This window comes from Felis catus, chromosome B4, assembly GCF_018350175.1.
Source record: "Felis catus isolate Fca126 chromosome B4, F.catus_Fca126_mat1.0, whole genome shotgun sequence".
NCBI lineage: Eukaryota > Metazoa > Chordata > Mammalia > Carnivora > Felidae > Felis > Felis catus.
The window spans coordinates 46,545,070-46,571,183 of record NC_058374.1 but is presented as its reverse complement, the minus strand read 5'-3'; the positions used below and the strand labels follow the sequence as shown (position 1 = coordinate 46,571,183).

General features: G+C 44.7%; 2 protein-coding genes and 1 long non-coding RNA gene across 9 annotated transcripts in view; 1 reads left to right on the top strand and 2 right to left on the bottom strand.

Annotated features, from left to right (window-relative positions):
* The window catches only part of DUSP16 (dual specificity phosphatase 16), an 87,415-nt gene extending 79,861 nt beyond the window's left edge, over nucleotides 1-7,554 (top strand). For all 5 annotated transcript variants that reach the window (XM_023256788.2, XM_045061388.1, XM_045061389.1 and 2 more), the window contains 2 exons: nucleotides 1,867-1,990; nucleotides 3,802-7,554. In XM_023256788.2, coding sequence (XP_023112556.1) covers nucleotides 1,867-1,990; nucleotides 3,802-4,978 — 1,301 coding nt within the window. In that variant the 3' untranslated portion in view covers nucleotides 4,979-7,554. The remainder of the gene's footprint in view (nucleotides 1-1,866; nucleotides 1,991-3,801) is intronic.
* Nucleotides 1,751-10,107, bottom strand: LOC123386537. Its single transcript, XR_006600549.1, has 3 exons — nucleotides 8,801-10,107; nucleotides 8,516-8,673; nucleotides 1,751-2,033 (listed from the first exon to the last, which is right to left on the bottom strand). It is a non-coding gene; the product is annotated as an uncharacterized LOC123386537 (long non-coding RNA).
* A 3,653-nt stretch (nucleotides 10,108-13,760) lies between these two features.
* The window catches only part of BORCS5 (BLOC-1 related complex subunit 5), a 97,647-nt gene continuing 85,293 nt past the window's right edge, over nucleotides 13,761-26,114 (bottom strand). For all 3 annotated transcript variants that reach the window (XM_011283772.3, XM_003988424.4, XM_019834528.3), the window contains exon 4: nucleotides 13,761-14,481. In XM_011283772.3, the coding sequence (XP_011282074.1) occupies nucleotides 14,251-14,481 (231 nt within the window). In that variant the 3' untranslated portion in view covers nucleotides 13,761-14,250. The remainder of the gene's footprint in view (nucleotides 14,482-26,114) is intronic.

Sequence of the window (26,114 nt, the reverse complement as noted above, 5' to 3'; positions counted from 1 at the left end):
GATAATTATTTTAAATAATTGAGAGAATATTGTCAACATTTAAAAAAAATTGAAACTGAGCCTACTTCCAATAAGAATTTAAGGCAGCTTACGGTCTGAGACTGGGATCAAAAGATGCATTGACACACATACACATTAAAATGGAAAAAAGGGCAAGAATCAAGTAATATGGGGGTAGAAGAAGTATAATCTGAATTACAGTTACCTATTGAAATTGTGTGAAAATCTTAGCTCTGAGCTTCGTAGCAGCCAAGGCAAAAGGGGAAATACTAAGATCAGTACAGGCTAAGTCCTGTATAGTTGAGATAAGGAAGAGTATTCTGTAGGCCCAGGAAGGTAATGGACTTTATGTACATGGGTTTATGTAGTATTATGTTGTATATACATATTTCTTAATTTCAAGAAGTATTCGTGTTCATTTGTTACTATTCCACTGTGTTTGATTTCTTTATCTAAGGAAGGCTGTTTGATTTTTCATATACTATCCAAAAGCCCTATGTGTTTTGTACATAATAACAAATCACATACCCTGGAATTTGTAATATTTGTAACAGAGGTGGTGAGATTGGAATGGCCTTGTATTACTATTCAGTTGCCAGAGCCAGAGCAGATTCCCTGGATATGTTAATTATAAGAACTTTAACATAAGGTTTGGTAAACTTTTGGTGCCGTCAGCTAAAACAAGAAGGAAAAGGGAAGAATTTAGCTCCATGGCAGCAGTTCATGGTGAGCACGTGTGTAGTTGTTTAGAATCGAGGCAGTCATAATATTGGCTAAAATATGAGTAGCTTCCAGGCTGTGTGGGATAACTTTGCCCACTCCTACAAGTAGCCTTTTAAAGCCCCACAACAGTGAGGTGGCAGCACTGTTTGCTTGAATGTTCTTGGTTCTCACAAAATGTCCAAAAGTCCTACCCTGTTGTACAGAATATACATGATGTAATCAGTAACATCTCCATATCCAGGAAAGGTACAAGTTCCCTTGGTCCTCATTAAAGTGACCTGCTAAACCTGATTCCTAGTATATACACAGTTTTCTTCTTAAACTCAGCAAATGAATTATGTTGAGCCACTTTATGACCTACAGAAAATTCTCCTAAACAAAAATAGGAAACAATAGGAAGAAAGATTCTATGAGTCAGCATTTTAAAAGTAGCTTGACCTGGTATCTTTTTGCTTTCTGATGCACTATCGTGATGAAGTCTTTCTCCCTCCTGCTTTTTAAGTTAGTGAGGTATGGCACATATGTTTGAAATGAGAAAATATTTTTTAAAATGTAATACCTCTTATACGTAGCAAATCATTATACCGTACACCTAAAATACAATGTTATATGTCAGTTATATCTCAAAACTGAAAATTATATCTCAAAACTGGAAAAAAAAATTAGTGTCTCTTACATAACTAGAAAAAAGTTGGGAGTGTCAGACAATATGGGTAAACAAAATATTAGCTAAATCTTAAGATTTGGGGTGTTATATTCTTTATACTTCTCTGTAATTATGAAATTCTCTACACTAAACAAATGGAATCATGTCATCACAATGTAGGATTTATACTCAGGGAAAATTATTAAAATTAAAAACAATAATGTAAAAAACACATTGGGAAATGTACCAAGTAAGAGGCGATCTTGAGTAGGGGACTCATTGCTTATTAACATATTGGGACCAACCCCCATTGTCCTGTATGTAAATGGTGGGGGAAATTATCTTCCCTTACCTCCTTAAAAACTATTGAAAGGAAGAATATTATGAATACAGGAGATTTACTTTGAGTTATCAGATGCAAGTAAGCAAATGGCAACAAGATCTCACTGTTGAACAAAGTTGTTCACGGTGACCCTTCTCGAATTTGACTCCTGCAGAGAAAGCAAAAGCCTGCAACGGATGTGTCCTGGTACACTGCTTAGCTGGCGTCTCTCGCTCAGCCACCATCGCCATCGCCTACATCATGAAGAGGATGAACATGTCCTTAGACGAAGCTTACAGGTGAGGACAGGGATATGCCTTGTGGATTGGGTTTTCGCTGGACCTGAGACATGAAGAGAGAGGAGGGTGGGGAGCCAAATTACAGCAAAACAGAGCTATTTTAGTTACATTCTTTACAGGTGACTGAATTTTTAAATGGTTTTTCAAAGATGAGAGAAGAATATAAGTCAGCATGAGTTCCACCTGAACATGTGTCAGATTCATCCGCAGCTACTTTTTAATTTTAAGGAAAAACAAATCTAAACAGATCTCTACCCTGTTAAGTGAGTTTGTATCTTTTCCTAATTGGGGAAGTACATAGGAGAAAAAAGCTCCAGCAGGATACCCGTTATAGAACTCCTCCTTCTGCTTCAAACTTTGTGCTTTTATCACTGTGAGGAAAAACCCTACGTACAAGACCAAGTTATTGTCAAAATCCGTTCACTGAGTGGAATTTCCTCCATTCATTCTAGAGTAGCCCAGATTCTGCATTTGGACTGGGTTGCTCCCCCCACCCTTGGTCAGATGGAAGGCAGGCAAGTGACATGGGCGTGAGGACCGGAGTTTGGTGGGTGAATCTGGATCCCCTGCGTGGATAGCGGGGATTGGTTTTCATGCGATAAACGGCCATAAATATAGATGCGGGAAGCAGGCCTATGGTGACAACTGGACTTTTTCTCAAACTGGAAAATTTGGAAAGAAGAAATGAGCTACCTGAAGAGCTTCTCATTTGAGGAACGAGACTGGAGAAGGACCCTCCCTTTGTCTGCATTAATTCCCTTGTCCTCAATTCAGGCTTTTCTCCCTAAAAGTCTTCTGGTACTGTGTAGAAACCAGAAGCAAAAGCACTGTTATGTCATGTTTCGAAGTCTTACTATGAGGACCCTGCATTTGTACTTGCTACAGTTGAGCCAGTTGTCTCTGGCTCTGTTAATTTGCTTTAGGTTTACTTGATCTCCAAGGAGTTTGATTTTTCTCCATATTCAAATACAAATTTTCAATGTAGTTTCACTCCTGCATCTTCTGAGGTGTGTCCATGAAGGTTAGAAACCATCGAAGGATTTTTCCACTATCTCTAGGAGTCTATGTTTCCACAATTAAATAGAAAAGCTATTTATTACTAGTTTTTACCCCTTGAAGATTCTTTTTTAACACAGTGGTTACAAAAATGGATGCAGACATGAGACCTGGTTTTGAATTCCGGCTGTGTGAGTTTGGGGAACCGAATATAATACTCTGTTTAATGCATTGGCCTAGTGCTTAGCACACAGAGGCCAGCTGACGGCTGATGATTCTGTCGTGCTGGCTGTGGTGCTGGATACAAAGAGAAGGAGCTCAGGTGTGTGCTTTGAGGCTGTGGCCATCTGATACTTGCTTTTCTGGTCCTTAATTAAACATATGAAATGTCCTGAGGAAGTGACTATGAGGACTTTGAGAAGGCCTGATATTGGGAAACTGAAGCGGGAGAGTGGCTGTCACACCGTACTTCTGAGGGCAGCACCAGCCTGAGTCGGTGGGGAGGACGGAATCCTCTCTTACTGTTGTATTGGAAACCTTGGGTCCTTGGAAACAAGCTGGCTAAAACTAGAGCTTCTGGGCCCTGGGCCCTCTCTTTCTAGCATGCTCCAAGGACGTGGTATAAAGCTATCCCAGTGCAAAGGCCCTTTTATTCTCCACCTTGAACTTTTAAGCCAGTCATCTTCCATAGGTATTTGGGACGCTCTAATATTTTCCTATCTTATTTATTCACTTAGTACTCTGATTTAACACTGTTCTTAAGATAAAGTGTAGTTGTAAACTTTGAGGTTTTTGTTTCTTTCCTCTCTTCGTAGATTTGTGAAAGAAAAAAGACCTACCATATCTCCAAACTTCAATTTTCTGGGCCAACTCCTGGACTACGAGAAGAAGATTAAGAACCAGACCGGCACATCAGGGCCAAAGAGCAAACTCAAGCTGCTGCACCTGGAGAAGCCAAATGAACCTGTGCCCGCGGTCTCCGAGGGCGGACAGAAGAGCGAGATGTGCCTCGGTCCACCCTGTGCCAACTCCGCTACCTCAGAGGCGGCAGGGCAAAGGCCCGCGCACCCTGCCAGCGCGCCCGGCTCGCAGCCGCCGCTGCCGGAGGACGGCCCGCTGGTCCAGGCGCTGAGCGGACTGCACCTGCCGTCCGGCAAGCTGGAGGACAGCAGGAAGCTCAAGCGCTCCTTCTCTCTGGACATCAAGTCCGTCTCGTACTCGGCCAGCGTGGCCGCATCCTTGCACGGTTTCCCCTCGTCAGAGGATGCTCTGGAATACTACAAACCCTCCGCGGCTCTGGATGGGACTGGCAAGCTCTGCCAGTTCTCTCCGGTCGAGGAGGTGTCGGAGCAGACTCCAGAAACCAGCCCCGACAAGGAGGAAGCCAACCTCCCCAAGAAGCCTCAGCCCGCCAGGCCCGCAGAGAGCCAGGGCAAGCGGCTGCATTCGGTGCGAGCGACGGGCGGTGGCGCCGCCCAGCGGTCCCTCTTCTCCCCGCTGCACCGAAGCGGGAGCGTGGAGGACAACTGCCACACCAGCTTCCTCTTGGGCCTGTCCGCCAGCCAGCAGCACCTCGCCAAGTCTGCCGCCGGGCTGGGCCTCAAGGGCTGGCACTCAGATATCTTGGCTCCCCAGACCTCCGCCCCTTCCCTGGCCAACAGCTGGTATTTTGCCACGGAGCCCTCGCGCTTCTACTCTGCCTCCGCCATGTACGGGGGCAGCGCCGGCTACTCGGCCTACAGCTGCAGCCAGCTGCCCACCGGCAGCGACCAAGCGTACTCCGTGCGCAGGCGGCACAAGCCAGGCGACAGGCCCGACTCGCGGCGGAGCTGGCACGAAGAGAGCCCCTTTGAAAAGCAGTTTAAACGCAGAAGCTGCCAGATGGAGTTTGGCGAGAGCATCATGTCCGAGAACAGGTCGCGGGAAGAGCTGGGGAAGGTGGGCAGCCAGTCTAGCTTTTCAGGCAGCATGGAGATCATTGAGGTCTCCTGAGGAGACACTCGTGACTTCTGTTGACAATGTTTGTCTTGTTCACAAAAAAATATTCCCTGTAAATCTGAAGTATATATATGTACATACATATATATTTTTGGAAAACGGAGCTATGGTGTAAAAGCAAAAGATGGATCAACACAGGTGTCTCTCCACACCTGCACTTGAGAGATCAGCTGACACGTCTCTCAACGAAAGTGGAAGGGCAAATGCTAGATTTCCTCCTAGACAGATGAGAAACTTTGCAGCGAATTGCACATCCTCTCGTTCTTCCTAAATCCGGTTGTATTTGGTGTTGGAGGACAGAATCCCCTACCATTTAATTTTCGCGTCGTGCCACAGGAGATCTCAAGCACTAGTCTCTGTCCTGTCCCTTCCGTAGTGCACCTTAGCGCTGAGACTGAGCCAGCTCGTGGGGCGGGCGGGTAGACCCCATTAGGGACAGAACCTCACGGTAAACGCAAGAGAAACGATCGCATCCAAAGCGGATTCACGCGTCCACGCTCACCCGGCAGCCGATGCGCGCATCACTCTGCCGGACAGACCGTTAGGGGCCTTGCCGTGGTCTCCTTCGGAGCACACCCAGTACCTCAGACTGCAAGTCGGGGCTCTCACCACTACCAAGTCTGGTAGCCTGTGTCCTAGGCCTTGTGGGTAGGTAGGTAGCTAGGCACATTTTGCAGACCAGTTCAGACTATCTCTGCACAAATTTCCAGTAGGGCCTGGATGGAGGTGGTACCTTGTTTTCTTCTTCTCAGCTTTATGAAGAGAAGGGAAACCATCTAGGATTCCACTTAACGGCCAGGGATCTGGCAGCATAATGACTGAAGCTAAGGTCGGGAGGCTAAACAAGTCTACCTCCCTCCCTGTAAATCCGAGAATTGTTCAGAACGGTGTTGTTACCTCGGTTTCAGCCAGATGGGGATGTACTTGGGTCGGTAGCAGCGCAGCAGAACCTTCGAGTTCTCAGCCAGAGTACAGTTTTTTCCATTTCGGTCTCACTGCACATATAGGTTTTGTAAAAATCTAACAGGTAGAATGTTATAGGAAACTATCAAGAGGGAGAAACTATGGAAAGATTAAAGAACTAACGTTGCTGAGGAGAAGCAGGAAACTCAATTTTTTCTCGATGGTTTTCTCCTCAGCACGTGACGAGGGTGGTAGTTCTGTGATTCCCTTTCCGATTTACTAATAGGGCTGAGAGGCTGGTGACGTAAGGAGTGTTCAGAATAACACGGTATAGGAAAGTGAGGGGAAGGTGGTTGGATTTGATTCGTTGTGAGCACAGTGGAAAGCTACAGCCAAGCTATTCTCAGAAACTGTCCCCAGTATTCTTTCAGTAGAAGGGACACATCAAAATGGAGCAGGACCAAGGTGGTCTCTCAGCCTTTGACCTACAATCACTGTATGGAATCAATCCTGGCAGCTGAAAATAGGTGATTGGAACAAGGATACAAGTGTTAGTACATACCTGCTTTTAAACTCCCTGGCTTGAGTCTTGTCAACTATAGTATGGCCCTCTTTTGAAGCCTTAATTCACGTCAGCAGCTTTTGTGTGTGTGGGGGGGGGGGGGGGGTGGTGGTGTCGTTCTTTACTGTAAGTGTAGCTAGTTGCTGACTCATATCTCAGGTTTTTCTGTGTTCAAGAAATGGATAGTCCTTTGACTAGGATGTGACTTTGTGTTTCCTGTGATGACTGCTGAAACCAGCACAGAATGAATGGCGTGACTCAAAGCTGACTTGTTCATGATGATGCTGAGCTTCGCGTAACCTAACTGGTTGTGCTCAAATAACGCGCTGTGATCTGGGTGTAGAAAGAAGGCAGGAAGAGAGGACACCGCACAGGGAAGTCACTGTCATTATATTGAAAAAGTTCTGTTCAATGATCGGAGTTTTTCCACATACATTTAAATTTGGGATGTAACCAGACATTCTCCAGGTTTCACAGAGTAATTTTTGACGTGTTACGTATACACACACCCTTCTTCCAGGGTCTGGTCACAACCGTGGAACGTTTCTGAGAAATGAAAGGAACAGCTCCAATCTTACATATGTCCTGGGAGGGTTGGGGGGGGGGGGCTTGGTTTGAACACCTCTCTGGGTGGGCAGAAATTTGCCTTCCGTCATTTGGGATTTCTCTTGGCCACAGTCCCCTTCCTTCCTATGACTGATGATGTAGTCAGACACTAAAACCTTTAGTCCTTGATTGCGAATGTCAAATAATCAGTTCTTGGGATCCAGACTGCCATGCCTCAGGGGCAAGCCCTGGAGCTGCTTGGGGGCGGGGGTGGCTGGCTCTCTCGAGTCCGTGATCTTGGGGAAGCCCCGGAGGCTACCGGGGTGATACTGAATGGTGATTTCTAAAGAGCAAAACTAGACTTCTGTGTGAGAAATGCTGGACAATGGCTTAGAACATTTGTCAAGTTAGGTGGAAAGACTGTATAAATGTTTAATATGAATATAGTGTTCTTCTGGAGTAAGATGCCGCCGAATGGTTAAATTGTGCATTTCTCATTTTGATGTTCATGTATGTTAATATGAAATAAAATCAAAACTGGTACCTGTTTATACATAAATAAGAGAAGGACTGTTTCCTTGCAACTATACTCGGTGGGAAGAGCAACATCCAAGTTGCAAAAGGAGGGCGTGGCGGAACCTGTCCTGCTCTCACGTCAGAGAGGACTTGGCTGAAGACAACGTGGTGGGGCGTCGGATGTAGTACGTGCGTCATCATTCACATGGGACGCTGGGCTAAGGGCACAATGCTGGCCCGTGTTCTCTAACATGCACACCACATGCCCACGACAGTGCAGAACCCCAGGCACCCGGCGAATATTTGCTGACTGTATCAAGAATAGGTACAGGGGAGGAAGAAGACCAGATACACATTTGTGGTACATTCTAATGGGATGTATACGTGGTTTTAGAATTCTTGGGGGGAAAACTGAGGAAGTTATTAAAGGTCTGTTCTGCATCCTTGCCACGTACATCTCAACGACCCCTCTGCTTATAAATGACACTGCACGTGACAATATGTGAGACTAGCAGCTTAGTCCCATCAGTGTGTCAATAATTATGCATCAAGGGAATAAAGCATTTACATTTATAAATCAATATGCTTCATAATAAAGCATATTATCTTGGAATAATAGAATTACAGGTGATGTCATTTAAGTTGGTTGTGACAGGCTTCTGAGCTGAAGCTAAATTTAAGAAAATTTACAAGCGAGAAGGATTGTACCGGGTGGGCGGAGACTTGGCCAGGACCTTGCAAAGAACCAGGGTTGGGCACCGGAGAGAAAAGGGGGTGTAGAATAAATCTGCCTCCAGAGACGGACGGTGGCTTGAGGCAGCAGGTGTTCGAGTGACAGGCTTTGGATGAGAAGGTGTACGTACACGCACTGACCGGGGGCCCCTTGAGAGACCATCAAGGGCAGGCTAGTGCTGGAGACTAGTCTGGGTCTGACAACAAAAATTAGACCAGGGCTTGGGCTAAGGGGAAACCGGGAAGGTCTAGATGGGATGGGGAGGGTGTACCTTATGGGGCCAGACGACAGCAACTCTTTACCCTCAAAGCCTTCACTGGCGTTTTCTTTTATATCCCATCTGGTTTTGTCCTCGGACGCGAGGCAGAAATGTTTTAGGTCTAGTAAAATTTGTCGAGGTGCTTTTCTCTGAATATTACCCTTCCGCATCTATAAATGGAAGAGGGAAGGGAGTTATTTCTAGCAGTCCGTGAGGCCCATTCATCCTTGTGCAGCGTAATTATACTTGGTTATATCCTACAGTATTGCGAAATCAACTGGAAAATTACGTCACTACCTTGGAAGATGTTCACAAGTCAATCACGTTGTTTATGTGCAGGGGCATCAAATCGGGTTTATGTAAAAACAAGCTTCATTCCACTGGTTCTAGCCGAAACAGTAAAAGTGGAAACGCGGTCCCACAGGAAATGCTGAATGGGACCTCGCAGGAGCAGAGTCACAGGCAAACAGGGCGGCTGGGAGAGGGTCAGTTCGGCTGTGGTCGGGGTTCTCTCTGCTCAAGGGAACTGGGACAGTTTCAAAGGCTGAATTTAAAGTACTTGGTTCACCAAAGCTTTTGGCATGAATCCTGCCTCGCTGCAGAATAAAAATAAAAGGTGGCAGTAGGAATATGCCTCGACTGAAGAAAATGGGTCATTAGCAAGTTCCCTCGGGTCTCACACTGACACCGATAACCCAGAACAGATTCCTGAGAGCAATGGGCACACGTCAGCACGACACATGAGATGCTGGGTCCCCTAGTAAGCAACTAGGTCTGGCTGCCAAATTTTTTTATTTTTTGGTCTGAGGCCTGTGGATAAGTTATCTGGTCACCCTTCCCCTCTGTAGTTGGGGCATCTGAATGGAAGCTACATGCCCTGTGTGTGTGCAAAAAATCAAATGTTCCTCATTACAAATCAGCCTACAGCAATGACATCTTCTCTCGGGATGTAGAACAGTTCACCTAAAACGTCCCCCAAGAAGCAAAACTGTCACTTCACTCTACCCTTCCGTCTTCAGGATCAGCATTTTAAGTAATTTCCTACTGCATGGTCTCGGTTTAGCTGAGGTATAAACAAATTGGGAAGACAATTTCACTCAACTCTTAAAACTTGTTTGCTCACGGCTCTCATTTCTGAAGATTCCTGGTTTTGTCCCGGGACTTGCTGAGGGAAATGCCAAAGGTAAGTGAGTTCTACAAATCCACAAAAGCGGTGGCACAGGTCAGTCCCCCAGGGCCATTACTTTACGTAACCTTGGAAACAGCATGTTTGGTAATACTCGTAATGAACCTGCTTCCTAGGTCAGTGGAAAGAAGCAAAGAAATACCTAGAAGATATTTTTTTAATAAAAAACCCACCTAATTTCTTGAGTGCACTCCTGTATCTCTGGATACGGAGTCCCCAAAATTCATTTCATCAAATACTCTGGGCCAAGAATATAAATTATGTTCCAAAGAATGACAGAATTTTAAGGGAAACAAAGACATGACATCTGTATAATTATATAGGCTGTCATGAAGCCTACACTATTGCTCTTAACCCTACAATTAATTTTTTAATATTTATTCACTTTGAGTAGGGAGAGGGGCAGAGAGAGAGAAAGAGAGAATCCCAAGCAGACTTGACTCTGTCAGCACAGAGCCCGATGCGGGAGCTCTAATTCACAAACCATGAGATCATGATCTGAGCCGAAACCAAGAGTTGGATGCCTAATGACTGAGCCACCCAGGCACCCCAAGCCCACAATTCATTTACTAGAAACTTCCATGCACATAATACAAGGGGTGAAGGCCAGCTTCCACCAGCCTCCTACTTCGAGTCAAGCAAGGAGCCTGCGGTCTAGGGACCTATTTGACAGTGTTCGTAGAGATGCATAGATAGGTATGCAAAACAGATTCTCAAAAGAGGGGAGCCGCTGGACACTTTCTAATTAATAAAGAGAAGGAAAGACGCTCTCTGTTGGGAGCTCGTAACTTAAAGTCACTACCAAAACCAAGGGCCACTGCTCAGAGACAGCAGCTAAAGATGCCTCTCGCTGTCACAAAAGCAGCATCCTGGAGCAGGCAGGGGCCTGCGAGCCCACCCAGACCAGCTCACACGGTAGGGAGGTGGAAACAGACTCCGGGAAATTAAGTGATGTGTCAAGATTCAAGGCTGGAAACGGACAGTCCGGCTCTCTGATGACAACCAGTTGCCTTTTTATCCCCGAAGCATCCTGTGGGGTCCGGATGGGTCACTGGGCATTGAGGGACAGAGAGCCAGCAGAACTCTCTCTCCGAATGACAGGTCAGATTCCCAGAATCCTTCAGAAAAGGTCAAATCCCGAGGAGGTAAAGGACTGGTATTGCACATTACCAGTCAGGGGTCCATCCATCTGAGAAGAGCCACTAGCAGTGAGAGAGAATCAGGGGGTTGCTAAAGGACTGACCTGCAGCACTGAATTACAGATGCTGGTAAGAGAGCCCCAGTTCAGCTGCTGCTTGTTCACCTGAAGTCCCTGGGCGGGTGGTCCGGAAAGAAGGCGGCAGTGCAGTCTGGGAGCGCCGGGACAGCTGGAGCCTGCAAGCCACTCGCGGGGACCCGCATCTGCCTCTTGCTGGCCGGACCCGCGCTGGCCTCTCCTCTAAGCCTTCGTCCTCCTGCTGCAGGTGACCTGAAGGAGAAGCTAGATTCATACCTGACCCCCGATCTGGAAGAACCGGAGGCAGAGTTCTGTGGGGGCCGGAGGAGCCGAGAGCCCGGCCGCTGCGCCCACCAAAGGTGCAGCGGGTCTGCAAAAACGTGCACGAGGTGCAACAGGGCACGGCGTCCGGCGACCTTCAGCGAGTAAGCACGGCTACGGCTTTCCATCTGCTTCTAAACTTGTGCAAATTTCTCTTGTGGCCACCCCCTACCTAACCAGAAATGAATAGGGAAGGGAATTCTGGAAAACAGTTCAGCTTCGCCAAGTTGACAACGTTGCCAAAACACCCCACACCACAAAGATCAACTGGAATTCTCTTAAAAAAGAAAACACCGAATTTTCCTGTGGTTCTTCTTTGCTTCCACCCAGTGATAAGCCCCTGTGTACTCAGGACCCAAATCGTTTTGTCTTTTTATGCATTTTTTTTTTTTTTTCAGTAAACTCTATGCCCAACGTGGGGCTTGAGCTCACGACCCCGGGATCAAGAGTCACGTGCTGCACCGACTGGGCCAGCCAGGTGCCCTTGTCCAACTTCTTCATAAGAAAACGAGTTGGAGAGCTGGCTGGCTGAGAATTTTCTCCTGCCGTGTTAGGTCTGCCTTTCTGCCATGTTCATGCCTTGAACTATTGAAACGCAGTGAGAAAGCTCCATCCTCAGGAGGCTTAGTCTGTGTCTCCTATTTATTTGTTCTGCGCTTGTATTTGTAAATTGTACTAAGTGCGGTGATGGTAAGAGCACCTGACCCCTGAGCTGTTTTCAGAGCTCTTCGTTCTCTGAAAGCTGCAGGCACGGCCCTGCGTTCAGAGCTGGGTTCTGCACACGCCAGGAACGCAGAAAAAGACCATGATGCGCGTGGCTTACAAACGCCACTTCCTATAGGTCTCGGCAAAGGGAACAGAAGTATTCCTTGCACTTTTTTTTTTTTTTTTGCAAAAACCCATTTCTGCCAATTTGAAACTAATAGAAGACCGTAATGAGCGCAGGGGGCACCGAGTCTAGTAGCTATAACAGGTATTAAAATGTATTGTGAAATTATATTAACACAGTATGAAAAAATGAAAAACAAAACGAAATGCTATTGGAAGATCAATGGATTAGAATGTAGTTCAGAACGAGATCCTCAATTATATGGAAATTCACTACGTGATAGAAATCACTACCTGATACACATGTGCATGTGTATTTGCCCATCAGAGGGAAGACACATTATTCATTAAATGTTGCCCTCCCGTTAACCTTAGCTATTAGCAGGTTTCTAAGAAACAGAATGTCTTTCTTGATTTGTACCCTCTAATAAATTGTTCTAGAAATGGTTTAAGACCCAGTAAACCTGACCATCAAAAGGCATTAGAAACACAAACTTCTTCCACCAGTGCGGCCCAACAAAGTCCTCACTCCCCAGCACATGGCTTCCAAGTCCCCCACGACTCCCTCCGACCCCTTCATTGCCTCAGGCAGGACATCTCTACCCCATCTTCCTTCTGGGGAAGGAAGGGCATCGGGTCCCATGGAGGCGGAAATGCGATCTGAAGGTTGCCCTCTGGAAAAGCTGGATGCACCTTGACCTCTTTCCTTGGCCCATCTTGTCTTTCCAGCTCAGAGGAATGAACAATCTTGATACTTTTGGGATGTTCCTTAAAAATCCTAGAAGCGGTTTTTTTTCCTGTGTCTGAATTAAAAAAAATTTTTTTACTTAGCTTAGTTTGCTCATGTATCTTCTGTCATCCAGTTGTTTTATGTCCCACATTTTATTCTGGGTTCTAAGAACCTTACAAAATAGTATCTGATTAAAATCCGAGATTAGAGTCAGATCAAGTTTACCCAAGATACGCTAAATTAAGTGGGACCCGTTTTAATCTTATAAATATACCAAAGGCTGTTGTTGACGTCTAAGAAATGCCTTGTAAAGGTTGAAGGAATAAAGGGAGCACGGGGTGCATGACAGGCTGGCCCCAGAGGCGTACCCGTGTCCCCCAGCGCTTGGTCTCACTTGCCCGCCTCGCTCTGTTCCTACATTCCATTTCTTTGTGTCTTCAGTCTTTTCTTCCATGGGGACATTTATGACGTGCTCTAAGAACTTTTGTGGTTACTCAAGTTCAGTTCCCAAACTCCCATAGAAATTCAGTAGCGTTCTAAGCTTTGTGTCTTCAGAAAAGAAGGGCGGGGACTACCCAGACATTTTTGTATTTGGGGCACAGCGTCAGACACATCGAGTGGGCTCAATAAATATCTGCTGTAGGCATGTCAAACCCCGACCACACCACAGGCTTTCCAGGCTAGTACAATAAATGCCGGTTAAAGCCATGTTACAAAACTCGGAGCCTCGCCAGTGCTGATGTGATAAAAAGAATCCTAAACTACGTGTGCATCAAGGAAACCAGTCGCTGGGGGGGGGGGGGGGGGGGGCGGACCTCGTGAGGATGCTGAGAGGAAGTGTTCAGTTTCCGATGACGACATGTGAGGGACACCGTAACCTAGTGCACCAACAAATACCCCCAGCGCAGGAAGAGGTGCCCCAGATAAAGACCCGACGTGATGTAAACAGGGCAGGAACAGTAACAACACCGAGACCTGGAGCAAATTAGTTCTTTATGTTTGCAGTTCAGACCCCGGAAAGGCTGCGGAGGAGAACGGCCTGAGGGCACTGAGGACACAGAGCTGCTTTGAACGTTTCTCCCCTCCTCTCCGAGTTTTCACTCCGCAAGCTAGACCTGACACTACGCGCTTCCAACTAAAAACACAACGAAACCCTAAACGAAATAAAAACAATTCCCAATGCAGAGTCCTGTAACAGATTCCTAATAATTCAAATGTTCCAGCTTCGGTTAGCACCGAGACTTGGTTTGGTTCGTTTTGCAAACAGAAAAAAATGCCTCAAGGAAAGGGGTGGGGAGGGCAGCTTCAGACCTTCAGGGAGAACCGAAGCCTCCAACTAGCTTCGAGATCCAGTCACATCAGGGCCCTCTGGTTCCAGCCGTCCTCGCCCTGGGCCGTGCTGGGGTGGGGCCAGGCGGGGTCCCCACAGGACGACAGCCCAGCCCGGCAGGAGGGGGTGGGCAGGTCTACAGCCTGAGCTCTCGGTCGGGTTTCATGCTGAAGGGCTCTAGCCTCTCGCTCTCGGGCAGCATGCTGTTGAGCCGCTCCATCAGGGGCACGGTCTGGTCGATGCCCATCTGGATGCGGCGGAGGATGGCGGACATTTCATTGACCTTCTGGATCTGCTCCGCATATTTGGCGTATCTTTTCTGGCGCTCTTGCATGAAGCTAAAGAGAGTTTCTACGGACAAATCCATCTGCGGAGGGAGAGAAGTGCAATACGTTAAACCCAGTTGAACCAAATCCTCCCGAGAGGATCGGGGTCCAGCGTGAGCCCCACAGGTCAGGAGGCGGCCCTGGGGGGATTTAAAACCCCTCCTGATGAAGCTTGACGACCGCTGCCCCACAGTCACCCCTGGACGGGGACGAAGGGATGACGGTTTCTGGCTCTGTGGTGGGCACGTGAGCCTCTTATACCTTGTGGAGACCCTCAGATTTCTCTCTCTCTACATAAAGGCCAGGGTTTGAATGTGGCTCTGCCGCTGGAGGTGATGATACTTCTGTCCCAGGGCCCGTATCTGCAAAAAACAGGGAACGGATTCCCAAGATGCAGGGTTGCCGTGAGGATGAAATGAGAGAGCGCATCCAACGCGGGACTATCAGGGTTCAGGGGTGCCTCCAAACGCATTCCTCAGCCCTCCCTCTCTTCCTTGCACAGGGGCAGGTGTGGCTTTCCCTGACGAGCAAGGCTCACGACTGGACCGCAGACCACAATGCCACGAGGCTGACTGCTTCATGCCCCACTCCTGCCCCCGCCCCACCACCAGTGGGACGACGGTTAGGCTCTGGGCAACCATTTTGTGACTGTTTTCTTCCCCTGGTGAAGTTCTTTGGAACCTATTATCTGGATAAAAGTGGGAGAGGGAACCTCCGGGCTGTCAGGTGCCTGTATCCACCTCCTCCTGTGTAGGGAAGAAACAGCCAAACTACTAAGACTCCAAGTTCTACCCTTAAATTAAGTTCAAAGGCTACTTCCGCCCTTCGTTTTCGTCTATTCCAGGAACATGCCCCTTCCCAGCCCCCCAGCCTCATGCAAAGTACTGGCATCTACTACACGTGACCAGAGCCTCTGGAAATGGTGTGATAAAAACCCAAACAAACAAGCAGACGCAGAGGAGACCAACGCCAGCCCCAAGAAAAAACAACCATTTTTTAGACTGGTGTGTGTGTGTGTGTGTGTGTGTGTGTGTGTGTGTGTGTGGCGGTGGGGAGGAGATGGAGAAGGGATGGCGAGTAAGGGGGTGTTAGAAGAACTTAGTGCTTGTTTTTTCTATGTTGGTTCTTTCCTCACTTGTTTTGAAATGCCCAGAGGACCAAAAACAAAACAAACAAAAAAAAAAAAAAACCCACCACCACAACAAAAACCCAGCTAGCGGGAGAGGAGGGAGGGAGGGAGAGACAAAACATCAACCTCCCAATACTGTGGAAACAATTTCTACCTTCAGGTGGTTCTCTGCAACCCTGTTCGGTCATTTAGCACTTTGAAGGTAGTGGGCCAGTAAATTACAAGGTCCATAAGAGTCAACCGTGGGCCTTTTCAGGATGATAGTTCAATCCGGCACCTAGAAACACTCCGCCTTCCGACAGACACTGGGCAACGTGGGAGCTTGCTGAAATCCTCATGAGAACCAGCCCCACTCACCGAACTGCCCGCTCCGGCATTCAGAACCATCGTGTGTTTTTACATTTCACTTGGCAGTGGTGTTCCCGCCCTCACCACCCCCAACTCTACCAGACCAGGCACCCGGGAGGTTTATCTGAAATGGCCTCCGAGACTGTAACTTATCATGTCTTAGGCCCCTGGCAATCAACCACTTCCCCCATGAGTTACACCTGATCAGACGGTGGCATTTGTTCAAATGACATATCCTCGCCTACACATTTCCTCATCCGACTGGGGCCCGTGTCTGATGTATCCAAAGCCACTCCATGTTTAATGCCTCGGTGCAAGCATGCTGTTTATACAGGCTGACAGTAAGTATGTCTCTCGAGTCAATTCCACGACAGTCCATGGAAGAAAAAAAAACCACAGAAGAGGAAATTTGAGGCTGAGCGACCCGCAAGGTCTCACTGTGATGGAACCAAAACCAGAACGCAGATCTCCTCAGTCTAGCGTCTTCCTTTCACCCACACTGTCTACGCAAGAGAGCGTGCCATGACTTGTGCATAAGATTCTAACTGGTGCGTGGCATGGCATTAGAGAACATGATGGAGGCGTTACTGCCTTTAAATCCTTTCCCACTCTTTCTGACCGCTGCAAGGCAAGTCTCACGTTGGTGAAAGTAAGACTTTAATACCTGGAAAAGTGTAACAGAACTGGTGATACCTGTTTCTCATGTCCCTGTCCTTTGCCCTCGCGAGGCAACAATGTTGCTGATCCCTAATCCCTAACCTTTGTGGGCACCCATGAACCCCCGGTACAGACTCATTCCAGCACATCTGACCAGACTTTAGGTTGGAAGTCAGTATCTAATGCAATTCCACACCTTACCATTTTGACAATCTGGAACGTATCCTTATTCACCTTTCCTCTATTTTTGGGCAGAGATTGTAATAAGGAAGCATATATATAATGCATATAATCAACAGACATTCTTGAGTATGACAGAGTGCCATATACAGCATGCGATGTCCTAAGGATATAGACACTGAGAACCAAACTACTGACACCAAAGCTTATTGTGCACACTAACATGACTCTTCTTTTGTACTATCTTTATTAACATCACTTTGCCATTCCAGAAAATCCATTTCAGTAAAAAAAAAAAAAACAAAAAAAAAAAAAAACCTACTCGAGTCTCCAATAAACAGAGAATGGCTGTTTATTTTCCACAGCTCTTGCCTCAAAACCCATGCCTTGCTGTGACCCATGACTGAGTTCTAGTCAGTGGTATGTATGTGTGGAAGCCTCTTATGGCAGCTTCTGGGTATCTTCCTTAAAACTTAGCTGGCACGTACTCTTTGCTCCTCCCTCTTTAGCCTTTCCTTCACTCTGCTCCTGCTGGAATGCAGATGCAGCCGCCTTAGACCATGAGAATAAGTAAGGTCACGTCCTAGGGTTGGTAGAGCAGTGACTTAGAAGTTTCGCCCTGTGAGGACTGTGTGGATGAGAACAGTCCCAGGCCTGGGAAAGAAGAAATGTCCATTCTGTGTCACTCACGGTAATTTTGGATCTCTGTAACACGAATTTAACTTAACTTATACTGACAGAAATGAATGAGGTGAGCTCCCTACCCTCAAGGGACTCACTGTTTACTCTTACATTCATACCTGAAATGCTGCCCTACACATGCATGGACTGTCTCTGATGGTGGTACATTTCAAAGGACAGGTGAAAAAAGAAAGTGAAATTATTTGTGGGCATAACTGCAGGCTTTACTAAGGCATTAGTTATCTGTACAATATGCTCAACCTTGTTCCAAATACCTTATTTGGATTATCTGCCCATCTGGTCAGTCCACTGCCAGAAACATCCCAAATATTAGCAAATCAAACCCAGAAATATATAAAAAGGATAACACATCATAACCAAGTGAAGTTTATCTCAAGGATATAAGCTTTTTCAGCATCTGAAAGCAAAGTAATTTACCATTTCAACAGAAGAAAGGTTAAAAACTATATGACATGTCAGTAAATGCAGAAAACGCATTTGACAAATTCAATTATGAAAAGTTTCACTAACTTGAAACAGAAGGAAACTTTCTCAACCTGATAAAGGGCATCTATGAAAAACCTACAGTTAACATCACAGTGGTAAAGGATACTTTTCTCTCTACAATCAGGAAGAAGGCAAGGATGTCCACCCTCATCACTTCTACTCAACACTGAACAGTCTTAGCCAGTGCAATAAGTCAATAAAAGGAAATAAAAGGCATGGGAATACCTAAAGAGTCTTAATCTTTAGATGACCTGATAGTGTACTTAGAAAAATCTTAAGGAATCTACCAAAAACTTATAAAACCAACAAGTGAGTTTAGCATGGTTGCAAGATACATGGCCAATATACAAAAATCGATTGTATTTCTGTATACCTGCAATGAACAACTGGACAATAAAATTTAAAAACAGTATTTACAATTGCAGCAGCAACAATTACACAAGGAAAAATTCAACAAAATATCTACAAGACCTGTACACTGATAATACAAAACTCTGCTGTGAAAAATTAAAGAAATCTCAAAAAATAGACAAGTATACCATGTTCATGGATTGGAAGGTTCAAGATCATTAAGATGTCAGTTCCTGCCAAATTGATCTATAGAATCAATTGCAATCTGAATCAAAATTCTAGAAGGGATTTTTTTTGGTAGGGATTTGATAAGCTGATTCTAAGTATACAAAATGGCCAAAAGATTTTTGGAAAAAAAAAACCCTAAGTTTGAAGACTTACAGTACTTGATTGCAAGACTTAGTATAAAGCTACAATAATCAGGATGGTGTGATATTAGCATAGAGACAGAGCAATGAAACTGAACAAGGAATACAGAAATAGATCTAAACATATGTGGTTGACTGATTTTTTGTTTTAACAGTTTCCAAGGTAATTCAGTGGGGAAAGTAAAGTTTTTCAATAATTTGTCCTAGAACAACTTGATATCTACATGGAAGAAAACTAAATCTGGACCGCTACACTTTACCCCATACACAAAAGTTAACATGAAATAGATCACAGACCTAAAACATAGTAGCTAAATCTATAAAACTTCTACAAAGAAAACAGGAGAGGGGCACCTGGGTGGCTCATTCAGTTAAACGTCCAACTTCAGCTCAGGTCATGATTTTGCAGTCTATGAGTTCAAGCCCTGCATTGGGCTCTCTGTGCTGACAGCTCAGAGGCTGGAGCCTGCTCGGATTCTGCGTCTCCCTCTCTCTCTGCCCCTCACCTGCTCACGCCTCTGTCTCTCTTTCTCTCAAAGGTAAATAAACATAAATAAAAAATGAATAAATAAAAGAGGAGAAAAGCCTTTGCTGTCTTGGGGTAAGCAAAGGTTTCTTTGATAGGTCCAAAAAGCACTAATCATAAAAGGAAAAAAAAAAGGTTAAACTAATCTTCATCAAAAGTTAAAATTTTCTTAGAAAGACACCACTAAGAAAATGAAAAAGCAAGCCAGAGACTAAGAGAAAATATTTACACTACACATATCTGATAATAGACCTATCTAGAGTATATAAAGAACTCCTACAATGTAATATTAAGAAAAAATCCAAATATGGGATCCTTCCAAGAATATTACCCTGGGGCTTCTGTCTCACTAAAACACTGACTGAATTTCTAAGGGGAAAAAAAGAATCAGCTTTTAACATCTTCAAAAGGAGAATTAAGACCTCTTCCAGGAAAGTAAGCCTCCAACTGATCAGCTGAACATCAACTGAATTTATTAAAAAGAAAGGTAAGGGAGAAGGGGCCAGGGAAGAATCCTCCAGGAGATCATCTGGAAGTGGGATCAGATCAGGGGAAAGAAAGGGGGTGCCTTGCTGGTTCAGCTGGTACAGCATGTGACTCTTGATCCGGGGTAGTGAGTTTGAGCCCCACACTGGGTACAGAGATTACTTAAAAATCTTAAAAAAGAAAAAAGAAAAGAAAGAAAGAAAAACCAAAAAGGAGAAAGAGGAGTAGCTAGATGTTAACCAAACAGTTGTCTCAACAGAAGAACTCCCTTGCAAAGCTCTGACGTAGCGTGGAAGGAAAAACACTCTAGTCAGTTCTGAAATCACTCTGAGAACTCTGGAGGCTTATGGCTCATGACCAAGATTATCCTAAACCCCACCCCTTGTCTACATAGTTACTGCTGTCAAGTGAGAAGTGGCTATTCGTGAGGCTGCACAGCTAACCTCAGGGAGACCTGTTTCACGGAAGCGCCTGTCTTGACTGAGTTAGGGTGGCAAAACAGGTCTCAGTTGCTTTCAGACCCACTGGCTTAAATTCTCAGTAGTTCCCTTCCTAAGGTTTAGCCAGAGCTTTTACCTCAGGTATGAAGTGACCGTTCAGATACTGCAATTGACCTAAGTGGACATCTGAAGGCATTCCTAAGCTCAAAGTGAGTGACTGAGTCACTCTGTGAGGAGCGGCCTTCGATGGAAGCAACACATAAAAAAAAAAAAAAAATTAATGTGAGGCTGAGTAATCATTCCCGATTTACAACCAACTATATATAGCATAGAGATAAACACAGTGGTGTCAGAACTGGGTCAAAATCTTGGTTCCGCATGTGATTCGTTATCTTCGTGACGTTTTTTTAAAGTAAGCTCCCTGCCCACCATGGGGCTTGAACTCACCACCCTGAGATCCAGAGTCACAGGCTCTACCTTTGTGACTCTGAACCAGTCACTTAACCTCCTTGAGCCTCAGCTTCTTCACCTTTAGACTGGGCATAATGATAGTCCCAATTTCAGAAGGCTGATGTGAGGAGTCATGAGGTCACATGTACAAAATGCGTGTAAGAGCCCCGAGAAAAACAAGAGTGCCACAAATTGTAACATATATGTGAACTGAAATACAAACTACGTCTAGAGACCCCTTTTACATGACGAATGGAAAACGAGGTAAATTTAGTAAATCGGGGCAGGAAAAAAATGACATTTTGAGGTATCCAAATAGACACAATATATCTTTGTTGTAAAGGTGGGAGAGTTTATTGTATGGCTCATCTCTGTTACACTAACTATCCTCAAGGCTTACACAGTCACCCAGATAATTTACCATTGTGTTTTTCGCTGACATGTGTCATTTTTGTTCCAAACTTTTGCTACTGAAAGTCTTACAACAGAGTCACATTCCTCATCTCAGTTTCCCGACAGAAACACTTCATACTCCATAACGGCTAAAATCATTATTTACCTACAAGCCCTTCCATGTGCTTTTGATTTATATGTTCAGCCGTGAGAATGAGTAACTCCTACCACTCTTTGGTGCCACCCAACATGGTAAATTAAAAATATACAGGTGTACATGCCTGCATATATATTTTTTCAAAAAAAAATTTTGAAAGCAAGCAGAAGAGCTCTGATAAATGACACCTTCTCCAACAGGAGTCCATAGCTTCAAAAATGTTGTTACAGATAATTTCCTGATAGGGGTGCCTGGACGGCTCAGTTGGTAGAGCGTCAGACTCTTGCGTTGTGGGTTCGAGCCCAATACTGGGTGTGGAGATTACTTAAAAATAAAGTCTTTAAAACATTTTTTTTTTTTTCTGACAAAATAAGCTTTGATGCTGGTTTGGCACAGGCGGGTCATCCTATGGAAGATATCTAAATGCTCGATGTAACTTCCTTTTCAAAGTAAAGGTGATCTTTTCGAAGTACATACTACAAAGGTCTATAGTTTTAAGTTAGAACGCTATATAATACAATAAGCTTCACAACGATCCTGTACACTTGCTAAATTCTAAAACCTTAATTGTAGATATGTACAAGATGGTCAAAAGTAGCTTAAAACTAACTTTTTCACAGGTGAAAAGAAAAATGAGTAGGTAAATTGTGTACCACAGTTAAAAAAAATTCAAGTTTATATGATCAATAGACTCTTGCTTTTCCTATCCCTTACTTAAGTTTCAAAAAAATGTTAAAAGGTCTGCTTAAGAACTCAGATAAGAGGGGCGCCTGGGTGGCGCAGTCAGTTAAGCGTCTGACTTCAGCCAGGTCACGATCTCGTGGTCCGTGAGTTCAAGCCCCGTGTCGGGCTCTGGGCTGATGGCTCGGAGCCTGGAGCCTGTTTCTGATTCTGTGTCTCCCTCTCTCTCTCTGCCCCTCCCCCGTTCATGCTCTGTCTCTCTCTGTCCCAAAAATAAAATAAATGTTGAAATAAAAAAATTAAAAAAAAAAAAGAACTCAGATAAGATTACATTTAAGAAAAAGTTACTTTAAAAAAGTTACATTACTTTAAAAGTAATGTTCAGCTTTTAATGTCATAATGTCTGTCTCTCAGTTAACTTAAGCCTCAAGGTCAATTTTTATTTGGTCTTAATAAATAGTTCACTTTCTTTGCACCCATTCTACATTTAAGTTCCTGTTTCCCAAGGAGGTCAATTTAGGAATGGGGGGGAGGGCGGTGGGAGGCAGAGGCCATGAAGGGCTGAGGCCATAAGCAAGGGCTGTCTGCCCTTCTTCTCACATTCCACATCCAGCCCTGGCTTTGTTCTTCCTTTGGACAGACATCCTTCTTTGCAACTGCTTCCGTGTTTTTACATAAAGGCCCACACTTTCACGTTTCTAAATGTCAGAACTACCAATTCTCCTGATGAGAGAGCATTAGCATAGCTATATAAACTAGTACTGTTCCAAGGGCAAAATCTGCTGCTGCCAATTCATTTCTCCAAAGAAGATGTACAAATGGCCAATAAGTACATGAAAAGATGTTCAACATCATTCATCACTAGAGAGCTGAAAATCGAAAACCACAAACAGATACCACTTTCTACTCAATAGGCAGGCAATAGTGAGGAGGTGGAAAAACTAAAATCCTTGTGCACTGCTACTGGGAACAGAAAATGGTGCACTGCTTCAAAACCAGTTTGGCAGTTTCCCCCAAAGTTAGATACAGAAGCGCCACATAATCCAGCAATTTCACTCCTAGGTATTATACTCAAGAGAACTAAAACGTAGGTGCACGCAAAAACTTGTACACAAGTGTTCATGGCAACATTATTCATAAAGTAGCCGAGAAGCAGAAACAACCCAACTGTCCATCAATGGATGAATGGATAAACGAAATGTACATCCTTACACTAAAATATTATTGGCCATAAAAAGGCATGCAATACTGAGCTAAGCTACAACAGAGATGAGCCTTGAAAACATGATGCTAAGTGAAAGAAGCCAGGCACAAAAGGCCACATGTTATATGATTCTGTGTATGTGAAATGCCCAGAAGAGGTGAGTCATAAAGACAAAGTAGATTAGGGGTTGCCTGGAAATCGGAGAATGGGGGATGGGGAGCGACTGCTAACTTACACAGGGTTTCTTTTTATGGTGATGAAAATATTCTGGAAATTAGTGGTTTTAGAGGAATAACTTTGTGAATATACTAAAAACCACTGAACGGTACACTGTCAGAGTGAGAGGTACCTCTAAATCGAGTTCTCACCAATTTCATGAAAAGTTCCTTGCTTGTTCTTTTTTTTTTTTTTCAGTTCTTTTATGTTTGCATTTATTTACTTTTTTTTTTCTTTTTAACTGACCCCATAATGACCGCATTCTTCATCTCACTCCTGACTGGAGGCACCTTCTTTTTTTCACATTTTTACTTAAATTCCAGCTAGTTAACATACAGTGTAATATTAGTTTCAGGTGTACAATATAGTGATTCAACACTCTCATGCAACACCCAGTGCTCATCACAAGTGCACTCCTTAATCCCCATCGCCTATTTCAACCATGCTCCCACCCACCTCCCCTCCTGTAATCATCAGTTTCTTCTACAGTGAGAGTCTGTTTCTTGGTTTGCCTTTTTTCCCCCATGCTCATTTTTGTTTCTTAAATTCTACATATGAGTGAAATCATATGGTGTTTGTCTTTCTCTGACTTATTTCGCTTAGCATAATACTCTCCAGTTCCATCCATGTTGTTGCAAATGGCAAGATTTCATTCTATTTTGTGGCCAAGTAATATTCCATTATACACGTACGTACGTACGTACACACACACACACACCCCTCATCTTCTTTATCCATTCATCAGTCTATGGACAGTTGGGCTATTTTTCACAATTTGGCTATTGTAGATAATGCTGCTATAAACATTGGGGTGTATGTATCTCTTTGAATTAGTATTTTTATATTCTTTGGGTAAATACCTAGCAGTGTGGTTGCTAGATCATAGGACAGCTCTATTTTTAGCTTTTTGAGCAACCTCCATACTGTTTTCCAGAGTGGCTGTACCAGTTTGCATTCCCACCAAGACCAGAGGTACCTTCTTCTTAAGATTGTTCTTCTTGGGGGGTGCCTGGGTGGCTCAGTCAGCTAAGTGTCCGACTTAGGCTCAGTTCATGATCTCATGGTCCGTGGGTTCAAGCCCCGTGTTGGGTTCTGTGCTGACAGCTTAGAGCCTGGAGCCTGCTTCAGATTCTGTGTCTCCCCCTCTCTCTCTGCCCCTCCCCTGCTCGCGCACGCTCTCTCTCTCTCTCTCTCTCTCTCTCTCTCTCTCTCTCTCTCTCTCAGAAATAAACATTAAAAAAATAAAAAAAAAAAAAGATTGTTCTTTTTGGGGCACTTGGGTGGCTCAGTCAGTTGAGTGTCTGATTCTTGATTTCAGCTCAGGTCATGATCCCAGGGTTGTGGGACTGAGCCCTGCATCAGGCTCTGTGCTGAGTGTGCAGTCTGCTTAAGACTCTTTCTCTCTGTCCCACTACCCTTCTCTCCCACTCTCTCTCAAAAAAAAAAAAAAAAAAATTGTTCTGCTCTCAGAACCTTGTGGTTGGGCTTAGTTGCTCTGGCTTTCACACATCAGTTACCACCTGACTTTGTCTTTAACTCACATGACTGACTGTCTCCACTTCAGAGAGTCAAGTGCCCCTTCCACCAAAGTCTGGCATGTTCTGGCTGACCCTCCACCTTCTATCCCTACCACATGTTCACCACCATTTGACCCCTACTGGAGATTCGGACAGATTATGAAGGTTACGGGTATGCTGGGGTGTGACAAAAACCTTTCCGGGTCAACTCTGTGTTTTCTGGGTTTCTGAACCTCCTTCAGATCACCATTCCCACAGAGGATTTGGGAGTTCTCTGTGGCAATCTTCTCTAGGATGCCTGTCTCTTGCACAATGGACACACGATGGGAAGATGTTTTCATTAATTACATCAGTGGCAACAATTACCACAAATTGGACCCTTTGAAGTGATCCTATTTTTTTTTTTTTTAAGTTTAGTTATTATTGAGAGACAGGGAGACACAGAGCGTGAGCAGGGGAGGGGCAGAGACAGGGGGAGACACAGAATCTGAAGTACGCTCCAGGCTCTGAGCTGTCAGCACAGAGCCCGACGCGGGGCTCGAACCCACAAACCGTGAGATCATGACCTGAGCCGAAGTCGGATGCTTAACTGACTGAGCCACCCAGGCACCCCAAAGTGATCCTATTTCCGAAGACAGTAGTTTGTAATAGTTTACAGCTTATAAAAGTAAACTTTTGCCATTTATTCTCATACCATACCTTTGATCTGTAAATCAGACAAGAAGGGGAACTCCTCTCTGGAAAGTCTCTGTCTACAGGATCTACCAAAAACCAAAACTGAAATCCACAGTAGTGGGACTATTTCTTTTGGTAATCTATGTGCATATGAGGATGAGTAGGGAGGTAGAACACAGTATACAATATTCCGTGATGCCCTGGTTGTTTTAATTAATGTAGTAAAATAATGTATAACAGTGACAACCACCACCCCTTGAGGATCTATTAAATGTTGGGCATTGCACTACATACTACGCACATTATCTTTGTTCCTCACAAAAGTCCCATGGGGAAAATGTCACTCTCCTACTTAGAGGTGTGGAACTGGGGACTCAGATCACAAAATGTGCCTGGGGTCACAGGGCCAGAACTAGCAGTGAAGCTAGACTTTAAACCCACGCTCTTCCACCTAATCTTTGCCCATCTTTTCGACAGAGCTAATTAATTTGAACGTCATTTCAATTAAATACATGCCATGTTGAACGTGTTCAATACTTTTTTTTGAAATCCTTAACAGATGCATTTAAATGGCAACTTTTGACAGTTTTCAAGCGGAGTGAAAGAACACTTTTGTTTCTAATTTAACCACCATGATTTTTTTTTAAGAGCCAAAATAACAAATTACCAGATATAGCATGGATATTTACAAAACAAAAACTGAGAGGA